Below are 17,694 nucleotides of genomic sequence, written 5' to 3' on the forward strand. Positions count from 1 at the left end.
ATGTCCTGGATGCGGACAGAGAGAGAGAGACAGAGAAAGGTTTCAAATGTTAATGTTGATACTTGTGTGTGAATTTAATACACACACAACAGAGGTGTAAAAGCAGCTGAAACAACATAAACTCTGCCTGAATTACACCTCATCCTAGAGAAACTCCCTGGTGGGAAGCACCTGTTAGGAAAGAACACTAGAGATCACTGTTGGACAGATCAATCAGTTAGACATACAGTGCATTTAGAAAGTTCTCAGTCACTCTATTACATTTTGTTATTTTGCAATCTTATAATGAAATTGTTAAATTCATTCATCAATGGACAATGCCAGTAAGCTAGCTGCTAATGTTAATTCTAACTGCTTATGCTAATGCTATGAAATGAAAACATTTCGGCGATTCTGTTCACATCAGCCATTGTAGCTTTCGGCAAGTTGTAGAGTGACTCGATGAAAATAATTTTGTCCATCGTTTAGGGGTTTTAGCATAGACTGTATATAAAAGTTGGATAATGGACCAAACTGACGCTTTGGTACGCTGAATTGAATTGCGCGTCTTCATTCAGTGGAACAATAACACACGAAAAGCGTTAACAGCGTTTTTAGGCAGCATCGGCTAATGAAGAACTAGCTCACAAACGTCAACATATATTTGCATTTAGCTCAAGTAGGACAACGAAATTAGGCAATACCTCCTAAACTGGATTTTTTTCATTATATGCTACAACGTGAACAACTGCGGAAGAATGAAACTTGCACGAACCGTATAATATATGAATCAATTACACCATGTATAGCCTATACATATTGTATAACAGTATATACAGGGAGTGCCTAAAAAGCTGTGAATCAGCTGTGAAAGATAATGTAATCAATAAAACTCCAGGTGATCAGTGTGTCTTGTAATTATGAAAATCGAGTCTTCATGTCTAGATATAGTGATTTCAATGTGTGATAGTAATGTAAAGTTACGTTTTAAACATTTTGAATAAACTGTTACTTTGCTTATACAAGCTTGTAAGCTCCTCGATAGTCTCAAAACTAACGCTAGAGGGCGCTAACGCTCTTCCCCTCTCTTTTTTAATCCGCCCCCTCCCCCCACGGGTTGACTTAGGTCTTTGCCTATTGGCTTGTGTTATTTTTTTGGGCTACGCCTTCGTGAAGACGTTCTATTCCCCCATTGGTTATTTTGTACGTTCGTCATCAGTGCGTCAAACAGAAAAAATTAAGATTGGTTTCACGGGCAAACTGTCAGGAGTAAAGGAAGCGAGCTGATGGCAGCGACAGAAGCCCTCCAGCTACACTGTGAGTTCATGATTAAATGTCTCTCTCAAGTAATGGAAATACCGCTGACACACGTCCAGTCTTAAGCGTTAACACGAATAACAGCACAGATATTTGGTATTTATTTCAAATGCAGGCCCTGTAAGACCTGTCTACATAGCCGGGATACCAGTTAGCTGAATGCTAACTGTGGCTAACACCAGCTAAATGTGTTTTATACTGGCAAAATTAACGGGCGCTAACGGTAATTTCCTCGCCAAATAACGAAGTAGGGCCGACGAGATTCGTTTTACATGTAATATCACCATTAAATTGTCTTATTATTGTGATTCACGCTTATATACTGTATCTGCGTCTTTGTATTTTGACACCCCTTTGCTATATTCTTGCACATAACGATAACGTACCTGCAACTGCAAAGTAACAATGTAACGTAAATAATAAACATTAGTCTAAGGTGGAGGTCATCGTTAACCCTGGTTGCTGCATTAACATCCTGCCTTGTAAATTAAAATCCTACACTTAAACCTGTCAGGCCCACTTCCAATAGGAAAATCACGTGCTGCTATAACGTTAGTGTTTTTCTCCAGGTAGTTCGCACCAATTTATTCGTGCTGTTGAGGTGTGTTGCTTTCAGATCATCCAAGCGAAATTATATTATCTGGACACACTACATAATAAACACACACACTAACACACACACACACACACACACACACACACACACACACACACACATATATACATATATATATATATACACATATATTTATATACATTACTGTATAAATGTTTTAGCCAGTGTAAGTAAAGGGAGACGCTTTCAAAAATAAAAGCATGAATAGTTTTTATTTATCTGTTAATTTAGTTCAAAGGTACTTGGCAGGCAGGTTGTTCCAGCATCTTGGAAAACTGCCACAGTTCTTCTGTGGATTTAGGTTGTCTCAGTGTCTTCCGTCTCTTCGTGTAATCTCAGACTGACTCCATGATGTTGAGATCAGGGCCCTGTGGGGGCCAGACCATCTGTTGCAGGACTCCCTGTTCTTCCATCTCGGAAGATAGTTCTTTATGGGACCTATCAGACAGCTTTCTGATTGTATTGTGTGATGGATAAGAACCTTAAGGGAACATGTTTTATAGACAATCAATTAATTAATAATTGCATTTAAAACAAATTTTAATAATCAGTCAATTAATAAATAAAAAGTCACCATTAGTTGCAACCTTGAACATAGTTATTTTATGATATTTTGAATTTTACTGGTCATTTAAAGGCATTAGAGTATACCTGAGTGATATAGATGCTGTTTTCTAATAGCCTCCTGCATTCTGCAAGTAATAGAAATATTGAATTCTTTATTCAGTCTGCTTATTCTCTAAAACGAGTCAAATGCGAAGATGCAATTGAGAAATTATTGCTATCAGCCTTTAAATTGAAGAAATGAGAGCATGCACGTTACTATAGGCATGTGGCATCTAGAAATCAAGATCTTGCAATAAATTAACGTCCATACACACACTTCAATCTGCAAGTCTATTTAGGTGGCCTTACTGTTGGGTGAAAAGTATTTGAAACTTAATGTCATCTATAAACTTTGACTGCACAATGCTGTGACACCCATGAATGAGATGATGAATAGTTTTATTGAAACAAGTTCTGGCACAGATTCATGCTCCACTGGATAAGATCCTAGTTGGGTGCTCTGCAGCTTCTGAGCCTGCCCCAGCAAGGAGTCCTGAGTCATTGAGTTCAAGGTGGGGTAGAGGTGGGAGAAAGTGGAAAGAGGTGCAATAGAGAGCTAGAATCACAGGCAGTAATTACATGGATGAAACTAAGTGTGAGAGAAGAGGCTGGACTTCAGTGAAATGTAGCCTTTATCTGTCTCATCGTTGAACTTCAGTAAACTTCCACTTGTAAATTGGAGTTTGGCTTTAGAGCTGTAAAAATTAGTCGATTAATTGATCAACAGAGAGTGGATCTGCAATTTATTTTGATATTCAATGAATCATTTTTAAGCTTTGCAAATGTAAGATTTGTTGCCCTTCTCTCTTTTTATACAGTTGAAATTGTCAAATCATACGGTTTTGTACTGTTTGTTGGACAACACAAAACATCACCTTCTGCTTTAGAAAACATTGATGGATGTTTTTTTTTTTACTATTCTCTGACATTTTATAGACAAAACAATCAATCGATCAATCTAGGAAATACTCAGCAGATAAATTAATAATGAAAGGAACTGTTAGCTGCAGCCCTAATTGGTTTTCATGTCGTCTAATCATGTGAACGGTTACAGTTTCCTCTTGACAAAATTCCCCTTTCTTTTAGGTTTATTAAAACCCTCCCAGGGTTGGTTCAAGGTCAAAATATGATATGTTTTTTTTTTGCTGCTTAAAAGTTAGCATAATGGAGATGCAGGGTTTTCACTCTACAACAGGCTTGTGTAGCATGAAACTGTAGAATGTTTACTGTTGTTAAATGTTAGTCACTTAAACCCCCAAAGTCCTATAAAAAGGGAGAGGACATGACCTCAGAGTCCACAGTGGGAGCTATGGGCCTGTTTGTATCCTGAGTAAGCAGGTGTAATAGAAGAGATTAACTGTTATGCTCAAGCTCTGAAACACTAATCCACTTAGGCATGGAAAGAGTTTGTTTTGAATGAACCGAGCCCCAAAATGGGAGTTAGAATTTGAGTTTCTGTACCAACATAAAAAATAAACCTAAACAGCCACAGACTTGACCCAAATGAACCCTTTCCTATTTCCATTGCCATAAATGTTGTTTAGGGCATCAAGGTGTGATACTCTAGTAATAACTATATTTAAATGGAAAGATGACATCATCACAAATACAGTTATCAAAAACAACTGTTACTGTCTCCTACGTATCCCCTTTCATCCGTTTAATGACACTTTCCAAAGAATATTTAATTAGTGAAAGACAGCATAGGGCCTAACCATTGCTGCAGCTACACAAATAATTAATTTGAATGAATTTAAGTTCATCTTTTTAGGAAAGGGCTCTAATTGATGATTATTTTAATCGAATAATGTGTTGAATATATTCTTGATGAATTGTTTATCTATAAAATGTCAAAAAACAGAAACATGCCCATCATTTCCTAGCTCAAGCTGACATCTTCAGTTCGCTTGTTTTGTCAGACCAACAGTCCAAAGCCCAAAGACATTCAGTTTTTAGGTCATGGGGACTTAAAATAAACAACCAAATGTGTAGAGGGAACTTGGTCTTATTTGTGTTTCCTCAGCTTGAGATCCCCAAAGGCTTTGGACAGTTATGAGTTTGTTTATTATCTTATTTGGACCCCATCTAGGCTGCTGATGCTAATAACAATATTTTCCACTGTAAATAGTCAGTCTTGACCCTTGAGTGACTGTTCCTGATGGTGAAGTGTTTGTTGTTCAGATGGGTGTCTTGTAGCATGCTAGAAAGCAATAAGTAGTTGTTGTTTGCCTACAGTATGACTTGTTCGCTGCCTGTCATGTCTCCATGACTGACTAGTGTTTAGTGGTGATGGAAATGCAGAGCAGAGCTGATGCCCCTGCTGCTGCAGCACCAGACTGCGGCGTCAGGGTTAAATGTGTAACAGTAGAGTAAGTGCTGGAGGTAATTATTGCTCAAGCACAAGGCCATTTCTGCTTAAAGTGACTGTGTATTGGCTGACATTTGCAGGGCTGAACATGGTGTTCTTTTTTTACTGTGCAGGTGAAAGACCAAAAATTACCCACACAGGTTGACATAATGAGACTGTATTGGAAAGAAACCATTCGGCCACCCTTGAACAAAGATCAATTGAGATTAAATTAGTGATTCTCTGTATTGATTTTAATTCTGTCTGGATTAATTTCTCATCTCCTTCTCGCAAAACAATTGGATGCCAAGGATTCATACAGAGTTGTATTTCTCTTTCATTGCTTTATCTTTTTCAGGAGTGCAACTAAGGATTATTTTCATACCGATTAATCTTATGATTTTTTTTCTTTTTTGATTAATTAGATTTTTTTCATGCATGAAATGTCAGAAAATGCTGTGATGTCTGACAAAGAAAAGCATCAAATGTCACATTTGAGAGGCTTGAACCAGCAGAAAGTTGACAATAATTGAGAATATTTCTGGACCTGCCAGGTGCAGCCTGAGTCTAACTAACATTATCCAAAACAGAAGCATCTTAAGATGATAAATAGTGTTCGCAAAGCATAATATTTCAAGGAAGTATTTGTATTCACAATCAATTAGTCTGTTTGTATGGCTTTCAGGGGTTTCTTTTTTTTTTTTTGAAGATATTGCATTAAGCCCTTGTCAACGGTCTGGTAAAATACACCAGCATATATAATTTCTTTTCCACATATCCCAAGTTCCAAAATTAAACAATGAGGAGTACACAGTATGTTTTATGATATGGCCGTTGTGCAAAGCTGTGACACTAACTTTTATTATGGGGGAATGCAAATGAATAATACAAAACATGAAGCAAGACTGCATAAATAATAGTGAATGTTTTGTCTCTCTTGTAGGACTGTAGGACTCTTGCATACAAATGGAGGAAAGGGCTGTCATCGGATAATTGGAGCTTCAGCTTCCAATTTGCTGAAGGCTCATCAGAAACCCAAGCAGGTCATATGAGATGTGAATTTGGTGAATGAAGAATGAGGAACTTGAGTAACAACGTTATTGCAGAGGATTGACCAGCATCATCATTTCACACGTATCCTCTTCTGTTTGAGCCCCACTCATTCCGTCTAATCCTGCTCGTTTGCCTCACACACACCTTCATCTACCGGGTCTGCTGTCCAGCCCAGGCAGAGTGGACCTGTCCCGTTTCCCAGGCCTCGTGCCCTTCCATCGGCGGCCCGCTCCGGCGGTGTGTTGGTGTACGATGGCGCGGTGGGACGCTGAGGGCTGCCGCGGGGGACTGTGATGTCAGAGCCCAACAGCCCGGGCGAGAGCCGGCGTGGCGCTCCCAGATTCTTCGTGGGCTGCGAGGACGATGAGAGCGAGGTCCTGGAGGACAGCATGAGGACAGACATGGAGCTGTATGAGGACGATGAAGACACAGACTCGGTGGGAGACAATGTCAAAACCTCTTTACGATAATTTGCTCTTCCATGTAGCTATCATGCTAGCAGGAGGAACTTTGGTAGAATATCACATCAAAAGTGTCAGATTATAATAGTGAATGATATCATGCAGATGAATCAGTTAACACCGGGCACCCCTGCAGCCATGGTGACTTCACTTGTTGAGTGAAATGATGAAAATGTCTATGAACAACCTGAAAAGAATCCTCAAACACACCATTGTTTTCTTAAAAGAGCTCAACGGATAAGGTTAGTGTCTGTTGTGCTTTTGACCAAGACCAGATCATTTACATGCACTTCAGTAACTGGGTTACTCAGAGAAACCAGGTGATAAAATGCTTTGAAGTAACCTGATTATTGTAAATCAGTATATAAAGTCAACAGGTCAGAGCTCTGATTGCTCACCTTCCCCCAACTTTATTGTGTTGGATTCAGTTTTACTTGTATTTTAGATAAAATTATTTTAGATACAATGATGGATCACAACATGTAGTCACCTCCTCCTTTGTCCTGCTGCTCTACTCTAGAGGTATATTTTTATGCCTCTGCACTGGTGACAGCCAGGACCAGAGGCATTATGTTTTTGGGTTGTTTGTCTGTACGCCCATCCCATTCTTGTGAACATGATATTTCAGTAACTCCTTGATGGAATTTCTTGTAGTTTTACACAAAATACACTTGGACTCAAGGATGAACTGATTAGATTTTGGTGATCAAAGGTCAAGGTCATGGTGACTATAAGTATAAAATGATGAAGTCATAACATTTTATATCCAAAAGGTCAAAGGTCAACTTCACTGTGATATCACAATGTTCTGCAAAACACTTCTGGCCATTATTCTTGTAACTCAGGAAGAGGAGCTTGTGAACATATTTCCTGCAACTTGGCTGGTTGGTGAAGGGATACAACCATGAGGTGGTAATTATTTGTTTTTGTCAATTGATAATGTGTGCTGCTGGTACAAGAAAATCAGTGACGGTACCTTACTGGATGTATGTTTGTGGACAGTTTAGCCATTTTTATGTTCAGTTCTCCAGTATGAGCACATGTATGAACACAGCTACCATTGTTTGTATTTCTTCTAACCGCAGACAGATCTTTTAAAGTGTTGCTCTCCTTCCCCTCTTCAGCCCCCGGAGCGACAGATCATGGTGGGGATCTGCTGCATGATGAAGAAGTCCAAGTCCAAGCCAATGACCCAGATCCTGGAGAGGCTGTGCAGGTTTGAGTACATCACTGTGGTCATCTTCCCAGAGGACGTCATCCTCAATGAGCCTGTAGACAAATGGCCTCTGTGTGACTGCCTCATCTCCTTCCACTCCAAAGGTAAAACACACAGATACATACATGCACACAGACAAAATGACAATACACTCACAGTGCTTTTTGTGTTTTTCCATTTGTTAAGTATGAAGTCAGTTTAATATGTTCCCGACAGAAATGCACAGATGAATGTTACTCATTCTGTTTATAGCTTGTCTGATCATGTGGGCTTCTTATCAGCCGCCTGACCATTTACACACTAAATGGAGTGCCTGTCTTGTAATACAATGCCAGCATTATGTGTCGAATAGTTTTATTCTGTCTGCCTCTGTGAGTCTGTCTGAAGTGTTTGTGTTTTTTCTAACAATGTCTCACTAGGCATAACTCTGAACCTGAATTCCCCAACAGCTATGAGTCATGTGCTTTACTTATTGAAATGTTTCTCTGCATGTAAACCAGGCTTCCCGCTGGATAAGGCAGTGAGCTATGCTAAACTCAGAAACCCTCTGCTTATCAATGACCTGAACATGCAGTACTACATACAGGACAGGTAATCTGAAATACCTTAACTCTATATTCCAGTATCCATTGAAATTATGCATGCAAAGCAAAGTGAGGCTTGAGAATACACAAATCATAGTTTACTTATTGATATGTTTGTTATTTTATTTTCTAACAGGAGAGAGGTGTATCGCATCCTGCAGGAGGAGGGGATTGATCTACCACGCTATGCTGTGCTAAACCGTGACCCAGATAAACCAGATGGTCAGTCTGCTATTGATAATGAAAAGTCGCTTCTTATTGATGTATCTTTGTACTTTCCTACACTTTCCTAACTTGACATGGGGAAAAGACAATACCATGCAGACTACATTCACTCCACACAAACAGCCCAAGAGCCCCTGTCCATGCAGCATCCATTCATTTAAGAGTGCATTGGTTTTATTTCAGCTTGTGGATAAATATAGTATCAAATGTGAAGCAGTTGCAAGTGTCCCATACTTAAGTGCTGTGATATGATGGGTCTGGCATTTAAATGCTGTTTTTACACAGTGACGTAGCAACAGTCCCTGAACTGATGAGCGATCAGATGTTTTACATCTCTAATGACTGTTTTTCAAATGACCAATGAACTTCACATGGTTCAGAGTGCAGAGCTGCTTCACAGGGCTCAAGAATAAACACTGAGGGGTCAAACATTGTCTCTAAATTACCAGTGGTACTGAAAAGGGCTTCCTGGCAAACACAAACATTTTCTGTGTGTGTGTGTGTGTTTCTCAGAGTGTAACCTGGTGGAAGGAGAGGACCATGTGGAGGTGAACGGAGAGATATTCCAGAAGCCTTTTGTTGAGAAGCCTGTCTGTGCTGAGGACCACAATGTCTACATCTACTACCCCACCTCTGCTGGTGGTGGCAGTCAGCGTCTCTTCAGAAAGGTCCTTCCTTTTACCCTTACAGCTTCTTTCTTCAGTCTATAATTCCTGACCATAACACTTCTCCAACTGCAAGTTAGTATGGCAGCTAATTACAAAACTTTTCAAACTTCAATATGAACTGCAAAATGTTTAAATTGTTCTTTCAACACCAGCGAACTGTTGCCACAACAACCACTGTCAGACCATAATAACGATTATACTAATTCTTAGTTGTATATCCTTTCATCCCAGTTTAGGATTTTGACTCATTAACTTTGATCTGAATTTACTTTTAGGCTCAAGCCCCTCTGTTCTCTATCAAAGTGCCCTTGTGTGTCTGAAGTAAAAGCACTCATGTTATATTTGGAAAGTGTTACAGCCCCAAGGCTGTTCTGACATTTTGAATGTGCACTTTCCTTTAATCTGTTTAGTAATAATGGCAACTACTAATCAACTCAAATGACTAAAACAAACCTGCATCACTTAATCGCTTCTTCTTGTGACTCTTATGAGTCTATTGATGTGCCAGAGGAAGAACATTATAATAAATCTGGCTCACTGTTGTCAAACATAGAGCTGCAACCTTTAACTCAGACTGTGATGGTGTTTTCCCTCTATGACTTGTGTAGATTGGGAGTCGGAGCAGCGTGTACTCTCCAGAAAGCAGTGTGAGGAAGACGGGCTCTTACATCTATGAAGAGTTCATGCCAACAGATGGAACCGATGTTAAGGTAGAGAATTGATTAATTGATTATTATGAAGGAAACTGCTGTGACTCATTTCTGAAATGGAATATGAGACACTTGAAAGGGAGATAATGAATTAATGTGGTTATGAAAGTGAAGGTCCTATTCGTTTTACCCATAGACAGTGTTATGCGCTTCTGGAGCCAGCTGTCCGAATGATTAACAACTCTTTCATAGAAAGACAAAGTTACAAGCTTGTGTACATAAACTTGGGGGGGTGTTTCTATGACTACCATGATGCATTTCATCAAGAAACATCCAATCACTGAGCTTAGAATTTTATTAAGTGCAGTTCTAATATCACCTATTCAAGGTACGTTTTGAATGAATTCAGCAACCATGGCAACAATATTTTGTTCTCCACTGCACCGATGAAGTGTTTTGAATTTTGTACTGCTCTGACTGGCCTCTTCTCCCTGGTCCTCGAGGTTCTTGAGTGTGGTAGTATTTAGAGCATTACACCATGATGAACATGTTGAAACAAAGTTCAAAAAATAAAACCAGTGGCCATGACACAAACCTATATGGTTGTAATTGTATCTCAGAGTCCTGTGTTTCGATGTCAAGTAACATTGAGGATATGGTTGAAAGAAATGTTTGATATGGTAATGTAGTCAGTGCGACCTTCAGGATCAACGTTTAAAATGAGAGTGATTGAGAGGATGTCTGATGGCCTCAGGTGTACACTGTGGGGCCGGACTATGCTCATGCTGAGGCCCGGAAGTCCCCAGCTCTGGACGGGAAGGTGGAAAGAGACAGCGAGGGCAAGGAGGTCCGCTACCCTGTCATGCTTTCAGCCATGGAGAAACTGGTGGCCCGTAAAGTTTGCTTAGCATTCAAGGTAAATCTGCTTTCTACTACTTAACTTATTCTTCCATTGTGGACTGATACTGTTGCACATCGTCTCCACATCACTGACAGAAATGTGTCCTCCTCTCCTCTCAATGCAGCAAACTGTCTGTGGCTTCGACCTTCTCCGAGCCAATGGACACTCTTATGTGTGTGATGTCAACGGTTTCAGTTTCGTGAAGAACTCAATGAAGTACTATGATGACTGTGCCAAGATCCTCGGGTACCATCTTCAGTTCTTGTCATTCCTTGTCCACTGGACTATTTTCTCTGGAGCTTGAATGTTGAATGCTTGAATGTTTGTCTCTTCATGGCTCCTCAGGAACATCGTGATGCGTGAGCTGGCTCCTCAGTTTCAGATTCCTTGGTCCATCCCTACTGAGGCAGAGGACATCCCCATTGTTCCCACCACTTCAGGGACCATGTGAGTCATTGCAGTAGAAAGTGAAAGACCAAAAAACAATTCATCAAGATGTTTGTAATCAAGGTCCATGCGTTTTGTCAAGAAACAAACCTAACAAGGGAACTGTTTCTCCTCAAACTTACACTTCAGGATGGAGCTGCGCTGTGTCATTGCTGTCATCCGACATGGAGACAGAACACCTAAACAGAAGATGAAGATGGAAGTTCGCAACCCCATGTATGCTGTCACTGTATTATTGCCCTCCTTTATACTATGACAGATAAAAGGCTTTTTATTAAATTGAAATTATTCTTCGTTTCATCCAGGTTCTTTGATCTGTTTGAAAAATATGGAGGATACAAAACAGGGAAACTAAAGCTGAAGAAGCCAAAACAACTCCAGGTAACAATAAGTCCGACATAGGAATAGTTATGTTTGTTTTAGATTGTAACTCGCATGCCTCCCAGTCTGTGTGTGATTAACTTTGTGTGAACACCTGTAACGTCTCTGACAGCTTGTTGCTCTGAACCTCAACAGGAGGTGCTGGACATCACACGGCAGTTGTTAGCAGAACTAGGACAACACAATGACTGCGAGATAGAGGAGAAGAAATCCAAACTGGAGCAGCTGAAGACTGTTCTGGAAATGTAAGTGGTGAGGGAACTGGGTCACTTTATTAGCCATTAATTCGCCATTTAATATCCAGCTAATTAATTTCTGGGTCATCTTAGCAGGTAGTTTCAAACCACGATTCAAAAATGAATTACAGATTTTTAATTTTCATAATGGTGGTTAAACAAATGTTGAAACCAAACTATAACTCCAGTGTGTGCTTAAGTTTACTCTAAAAAATATTATTATTAACTATTATTAAAATATTATTAGCTGGGTAAATGATATACACTTAGGACACTCTCAGAAACTCAGTGTTCTCCTTGATTTCTAAAAAATGGTCTGCACAGTGTTTGTATTTGGCCTCGTCCTATGCTAATGAAAAACAAGTTTTTAAAAGGTCACCATCTGACATACAAAACTGTAAGAGCGTCTGGTTTGTTGTGGCTGCAGTGCACACTGTAACTGTAAACAGCCTCTACACAGAGAAGTTAAAGCCATTGTCTTTCTCAAACCATTTTTATACCCAGACACTGTAACAGCATCATGTGTGTCTGAGGAATTTCATGCACAACTTCAGTCATGTGTTCTTAAAAACACCTCACTGCTGAATATGACAGATCATTGTATTTTGATGCACATGTTGGTTCTGTTTTTACTTTAATCAAAACCATAAATGTTAGCAGTCATCATAGACGGGTAATGGCAGGCACGTATTAACTTGACGGAGGTAGAAGAAGGCATACAACCATGTTTATTCATAAAGAGCTTTATTTTTTAATGATTCCAAATATGTTTTATTTTATAATGCTAATAAAGGTATGGCCACTTCTCGGGGATCAACAGAAAAGTGCAACTAACTTACCTGCCCCATGGGCAGCCCAAAACCTCCAGTGAGGAAGAAGACACACGTAAGGAGGGCCCATCTCTGCTGCTGGTGCTGAAGTGGGGGGGGGAGCTGACTCCTGCTGGCAGAGTGCAAGCTGAGGAGCTGGGAAGGGCCTTCCGCTGTATGTACCCTGGAGGACAAGGTGAGACACAAAGTGTTTTATTGCTGAAACAATGTGATGTAGTATTTGATTCCTCATGCTGCCACCTGCCCTGCTAGGATCATATTGGTATTAATTTACAGAGATGCGACAGTCTGTTAGTTTGTCTGTGGACATATTTTGTCAAAGTGATATCATCAGAACTGCAAGAGACGGTCATGAAATTTCACAGGTGTGTAGTTGAGATCAAAATGAAGGTAGCGTTCGAAGATGGGTGTCGTCTGACCCCTGAGTGCTCAGTAAAAATGTAATGTTGTATTAATTATAGAGTAATCATGGGTCAGAACGTCAACATGTTTACAGGCAACGTGGCCAGCGTGACCCAATTGCGAGATGGTCTTTAGTTTTGTCTTAAACAGGTATAATGGACAAGCACCCAGCTGGTAATGGAGAAATGAACTTGTTGAGAGATCTGTGAACAGTTGAAGTATCAGCAACACATACATTGGAAAGTGTTAAGCAGAGAAACATCCACATATACAAACCACCATTCTCACTCCTTACTAAGAGGCTCTAGCCTCATATTTAAGAGACTTTGAATTGCTTATTTTGCCACCACACTGAACAGCCACTCATCCACATAAGGTCAGAGTGAGAGGCGAGAGGAGGGACATGAAAAGTGGGTCAAAAAGACCATTATACTGGGTGTTTTGGGTTTCAGTGGAAGGTCCCCATAAATGAATATCGTATTTATGGTTAAAGGCTAAAGTTTCAATTTAATGTGTAAAATCTGTTATTATACTGTGACTACTGTAATAAAATGATTTCTGTTATTTTCTATTCTAAGATTACTTTCTATTTTAAATTCTTTGCTGCCCAAATACACTTAGTCTCTATCTCTCTGTCTCTCTTTCTCTTCTTCTTCTCTGCTGTTCTCATTACGTACTTGCGTTAGCTAACCCCCTTATTAACTTGTATAAACAAGCTAATCTGGTTTAACTCAGTGGGTTACTTCTAGGACAGTAGGTGTGCACATATCATAGATCAAAGAAGTGACTCTGAACAAAGTAAATAAGGTATGGCGTGACAAATTGAACCACAGCTACAAAGAAAATGGGAACAAAGCCAAGGGAATATGAGGATTTAAAAGTTATAAAGATGCATTCATCTTTTAACACAAGGATTTTTGAGGCTCTTTACCAGAGAACATGAGACGTTACAATGGAGACATAAACAAAGAAATTCTGGACCAGGAAAGAGACACTCTGTTATGAGGCAAGGCAAACAATCTCAGGATATTTCAGATGCATCACAGAGTGGCAGCTGGGGTACAAAGTGTTCAGCCAGTTGTAGTGTGAAGTCGATGCCAGCATGAGTTTCATAAAAGATCAGATCCCCAGTTAGAGTTAGTGAATACGGATACGTTGGTGACATCATGTCCAAAACTGTGTGTATTACTCACAAAATGTCCTTTTGTCTAGCTACACCCAATGAACTTCATTTTTGCTGCAGGTTTATGGTGAACTTTTGAGCAGCAGGGTGGGTGTCTGTTCATGCACTGATATTGTTGTTGGTTCTGTCTTATAGGAGACTATGCTGGATTTCCAGGCTGTGGGTTACTGCGGTTACACAGCACCTACAGACATGACCTGAAGATATACGCGTCTGATGAAGGCAGGGTGCAGATGACAGCTGCAGCTTTCGCAAAGGTGCACTGCCCAGAGAGTAGGGTTTGAAGCTGAAACTAAAGCCTGTTTTTCAACCTCGTTATGCAACTGTTTGATTCTAAGAGCTCCATATAAACTTAAAGTGATAGAATGTGACTTTGTCAATACATTTTTAGTTTGTTGCTCTCAGATCACAGTTAGTCAAGGTCTGTTATTTTGTGTCCTTCATCCTATAAAACTCACTCATGTTAGTCGTCATTTGTAAGATTTCAATGTATTGGTCACACTGTTGACTTTGCATCAAAAATGTTGCACAGTTTACCACAAATGCATGTGTGTCTATGTGAGCAGGGTTTGCTGGCTCTGGAGGGCGAGCTGACACCCATCCTGGTGCAGATGGTGAAGAGTGCCAACATGAACGGGCTGCTGGACAACGACAGCGACTCGCTGAGCAGCTGCCAGCACCGTGTCAAGGCCAGGCTCCACGAGATTCTGCAGAAGGACAGGGACTTCACTGACGAGGACTACGATAGGGTGATTAGCTAAATGTGTTTACCACTGAGCCTCAACAGTTTTATGTTCTGTGAGGGCCTGGTGGAAGGAGGAGGACAACATTGAGAAGCACTTTTGTAAATCAGTAGACCTTTGGGCACCTTCTCTGCACACGTGAAGTCTTGCATCATGTGTCATGACCTGTTTGGTAGCTGGTTTTTCAAGAGTCTGGCTGCGAACCGTTGGATCAGTGCAATTATTTACAGACTGCAGCTGAGAGATCAGTCTGTAGTTAATGGTGAGGGATTGAGATTAGCTTTTTTTAATGAGTAATTAAGGTTTTACCTGGGACACTGCAAGAAATAAGAACATACCAGCCTGATAGATGATAAAAACTAATTTCTCTTGATAACTATATTTGGTTCAAATCCCCAGCTGACTGCAGTAACTCTAGCTACATTGACTGTGCTTTTGAGGCCCTCATCCCTTAACTGCATAAGTGGAGCTGCTCACAGTGCAATAAGTCCTGTCTTGTGGTTATACTTAGCTGCATACGCGTTTGTTTGCATGTACAGAATTTAACCACAAGAGCTGCTCCTCCCTAACTGGCTTTAAATAGTAATCTATTCTCACTTGTCTACTCAACCTATGAAATTAAACAATGTGTTTTTTTTTTTTCAAAATGTTTCCCACAGACTTGGATGATGATATGTAGAGACAGGTGGTAACTTCTCAACCAGGGTACCTAATTGTCTGCCCACATGTCCTTTTGATCATTCAGAGGATTACTAACCTGTCGTAGTGAAAGCAGAAGGGATTTTATTTCTTGAGCTAACAGTTTTCACATTAATTATGTGTCTTCATTTTGCTGCCACAGTCACACAGATTTGTGCAGTTTAGCAGCCTGGGGCTTTTGGGGTCTTTGAAATGTGAAAGTAGTCAGAATTAATTTGTTATACCTAACTGGCCTTCTTTATGTAAGTGCTTTGTCATTTTTCCTTTTTCTTTGTGTGACAGCTGGCCCCGACCTCTAGTGCCTCTCTGGTGAATTCAATGAAGATAGTCCAGAACCCAGTGGCCACATGTGACCAGGTCTATGCCCTCATCCAGAGCCTCACCTCACAGATCCGCAAAAGAATGGAGGACCCCAAGTCAGCTGGTGAGCAAACTCCTCTGTCAGCCCAAGAAGGATGTCAAGGCTTTAAGCTTTTTATTTTTGGTACACCACATTTTCACTGTGAGCTCATTGCAATGACAAACAATCCAAAATTACTGGATTGATTGTCATGATATTTGATACAGACAATCATACCCACCTCAGGATGAATTGTAACTTTGATGATCCTCTGACTTTTCATCTGGCGCCAATGTCAGGTCAAAACTTTTTAAATGTCTGCAAAACTAAATACCTTCCCATCAGCCTCAGCTGTACTGTGTGTTGGGTGCTAATAAACAGTTTCTGCAACACCAATGCTGACATTAGCATTTAGCTCAAAGCAACAAAATTACTGGAACAAATTTCTATCAAAATCAAATCACCTTTGATTGATCTTAAACTGTTCTTAAACTCTCTGTCTCCTCCTCAGATCTGCAGCTATACCACAGTGAGACACTGGAGCTGATGCTGCAGCGCTGGTCCAAACTTGAGAGAGACTTCCGCATGAAGAACGGCCGTTACGACATCAGTAAAATACCTGACATTTATGATTGTGTGAAGTATGATGTCATCCACAATGCTACTCTAGGCTTGGAGGACACACTGGAGCTGTTCAGACTGTCTCGAGCTTTGGCTGACGTCGTCATCCCACAGGTGAGAGAGAGGAGGATGAAATGGAGGGCAGAGAAGGACAGGGGTGTGACCTCTGGATTGCTGCAAAGAAGCATTTTCTTGAGCTTTTGTGTTTTTGTTTTTCTATAACAAAGAGTTTAGATAACCAGGGCGCACAGTTATCAAATTTAAAACAGGTGCTTAATTTAATTCAGGACAAAAAAACGAATTTTATTTTAAAACTATTCACATATAAAAGGCAAAAAACAAAACATGCATTAAAGTGCAAAACATCATAAAATGTTTGCAAATGTCACCTAATTTTATATTTAATAATAACTGTGTGATTTTGTTGTTTAGTGAAAAATAAAAAATGTGATTTTGTCATAGATTCACCTTGTGAATAAAACTTCTTTAAAACAATTAACAGTTTCCATTTTCTGTGAAACAAAACATTAATGTCAGAGGTATTACCAATTCAGCAGTTGTGGAGCATTTTTGATCAATTTTGTGTGTGTTTGCAGGAATACGGCATAAATAAAGTGGAGAAATTGGACATAGCATACGCCTACTGCCTCCCACTGGTCAGAAAGATTCAGCTTGACCTGCAGAGGACCCATGAGGACGAGTCTGTCAACAAACTACATCCTCTGTGAGTCTGGGATTCAGAGTTCCAAGAGTACATTTGATTTACTACAAGGCCGTCTGCATAGAAAGACATGATGCAAAGTGTGTGGGGAATATTTTGAAGCAAATTTAAAATTTTGAAACTGATTTTTACACAAATGGCATGTTCACAGGTACTCTCGTGGAGTGATGTCTCCAGGGCGCCATGTCAGGACACGTTTATATTTCACCAGTGAGAGTCACGTCCACTCACTGCTCAGCATTTTCCGCTATGGAGGCTTGCTCGATGTAAGGAACCAAACATCAGTCCTATAGAACTTTGAATGTTTCCGAGATAGGGGTAAAAGTTGAAGCTGATGTTGTGTGTGTGTGTGTGTGTGTGTGTGTGTGTGTGTGTGTGTGTGTGTGTGTGTGTGTGTGTGTGTGTGTGTGTGTGTGTGTGTGTGTGTGTGTGTGTGTGTGTGTGTGTGTGTGTGTGTGTGTGTGTGTG

General features: G+C 40.2%; 1 protein-coding gene across 7 annotated transcripts in view; it reads left to right on the plus strand.

Annotated features, from left to right (window-relative positions):
- The first annotated feature begins 1,182 nt into the window (after window positions 1–1,182).
- Window positions 1,183–17,694, plus strand: part of ppip5k1a (diphosphoinositol pentakisphosphate kinase 1a) — a 31,217-nt gene continuing 14,705 nt past the window's right edge. For all 7 annotated transcript variants that reach the window (XM_056372276.1, XM_056372290.1, XM_056372299.1 and 4 more), the window contains exons 1-20: window positions 1,183–1,296; window positions 5,809–6,355; window positions 7,504–7,699; window positions 8,096–8,186; window positions 8,316–8,401; window positions 8,918–9,072; window positions 9,681–9,782; window positions 10,477–10,638; window positions 10,748–10,869; window positions 10,969–11,070; window positions 11,200–11,286; window positions 11,376–11,451; window positions 11,587–11,696; window positions 12,481–12,692; window positions 14,238–14,359; window positions 14,669–14,851; window positions 15,827–15,968; window positions 16,396–16,619; window positions 17,102–17,229; window positions 17,378–17,492. In XM_056372276.1, the coding sequence (XP_056228251.1) occupies window positions 6,212–6,355; window positions 7,504–7,699; window positions 8,096–8,186; window positions 8,316–8,401; window positions 8,918–9,072; window positions 9,681–9,782; window positions 10,477–10,638; window positions 10,748–10,869; window positions 10,969–11,070; window positions 11,200–11,286; window positions 11,376–11,451; window positions 11,587–11,696; window positions 12,481–12,692; window positions 14,238–14,359; window positions 14,669–14,851; window positions 15,827–15,968; window positions 16,396–16,619; window positions 17,102–17,229; window positions 17,378–17,492 (2,559 nt within the window). In that variant the 5' untranslated portion in view covers window positions 1,183–1,296; window positions 5,809–6,211. The remainder of the gene's footprint in view (window positions 1,297–5,808; window positions 6,356–7,503; window positions 7,700–8,095; window positions 8,187–8,315; window positions 8,402–8,917; window positions 9,073–9,680; window positions 9,783–10,476; window positions 10,639–10,747; window positions 10,870–10,968; window positions 11,071–11,199; window positions 11,287–11,375; window positions 11,452–11,586; window positions 11,697–12,480; window positions 12,693–14,237; window positions 14,360–14,668; window positions 14,852–15,826; window positions 15,969–16,395; window positions 16,620–17,101; window positions 17,230–17,377; window positions 17,493–17,694) is intronic.

Source organism: Seriola aureovittata, chromosome 1, assembly GCF_021018895.1.
Source record: "Seriola aureovittata isolate HTS-2021-v1 ecotype China chromosome 1, ASM2101889v1, whole genome shotgun sequence".
NCBI classification, from domain to species: domain Eukaryota; kingdom Metazoa; phylum Chordata; class Actinopteri; order Carangiformes; family Carangidae; genus Seriola; species Seriola aureovittata.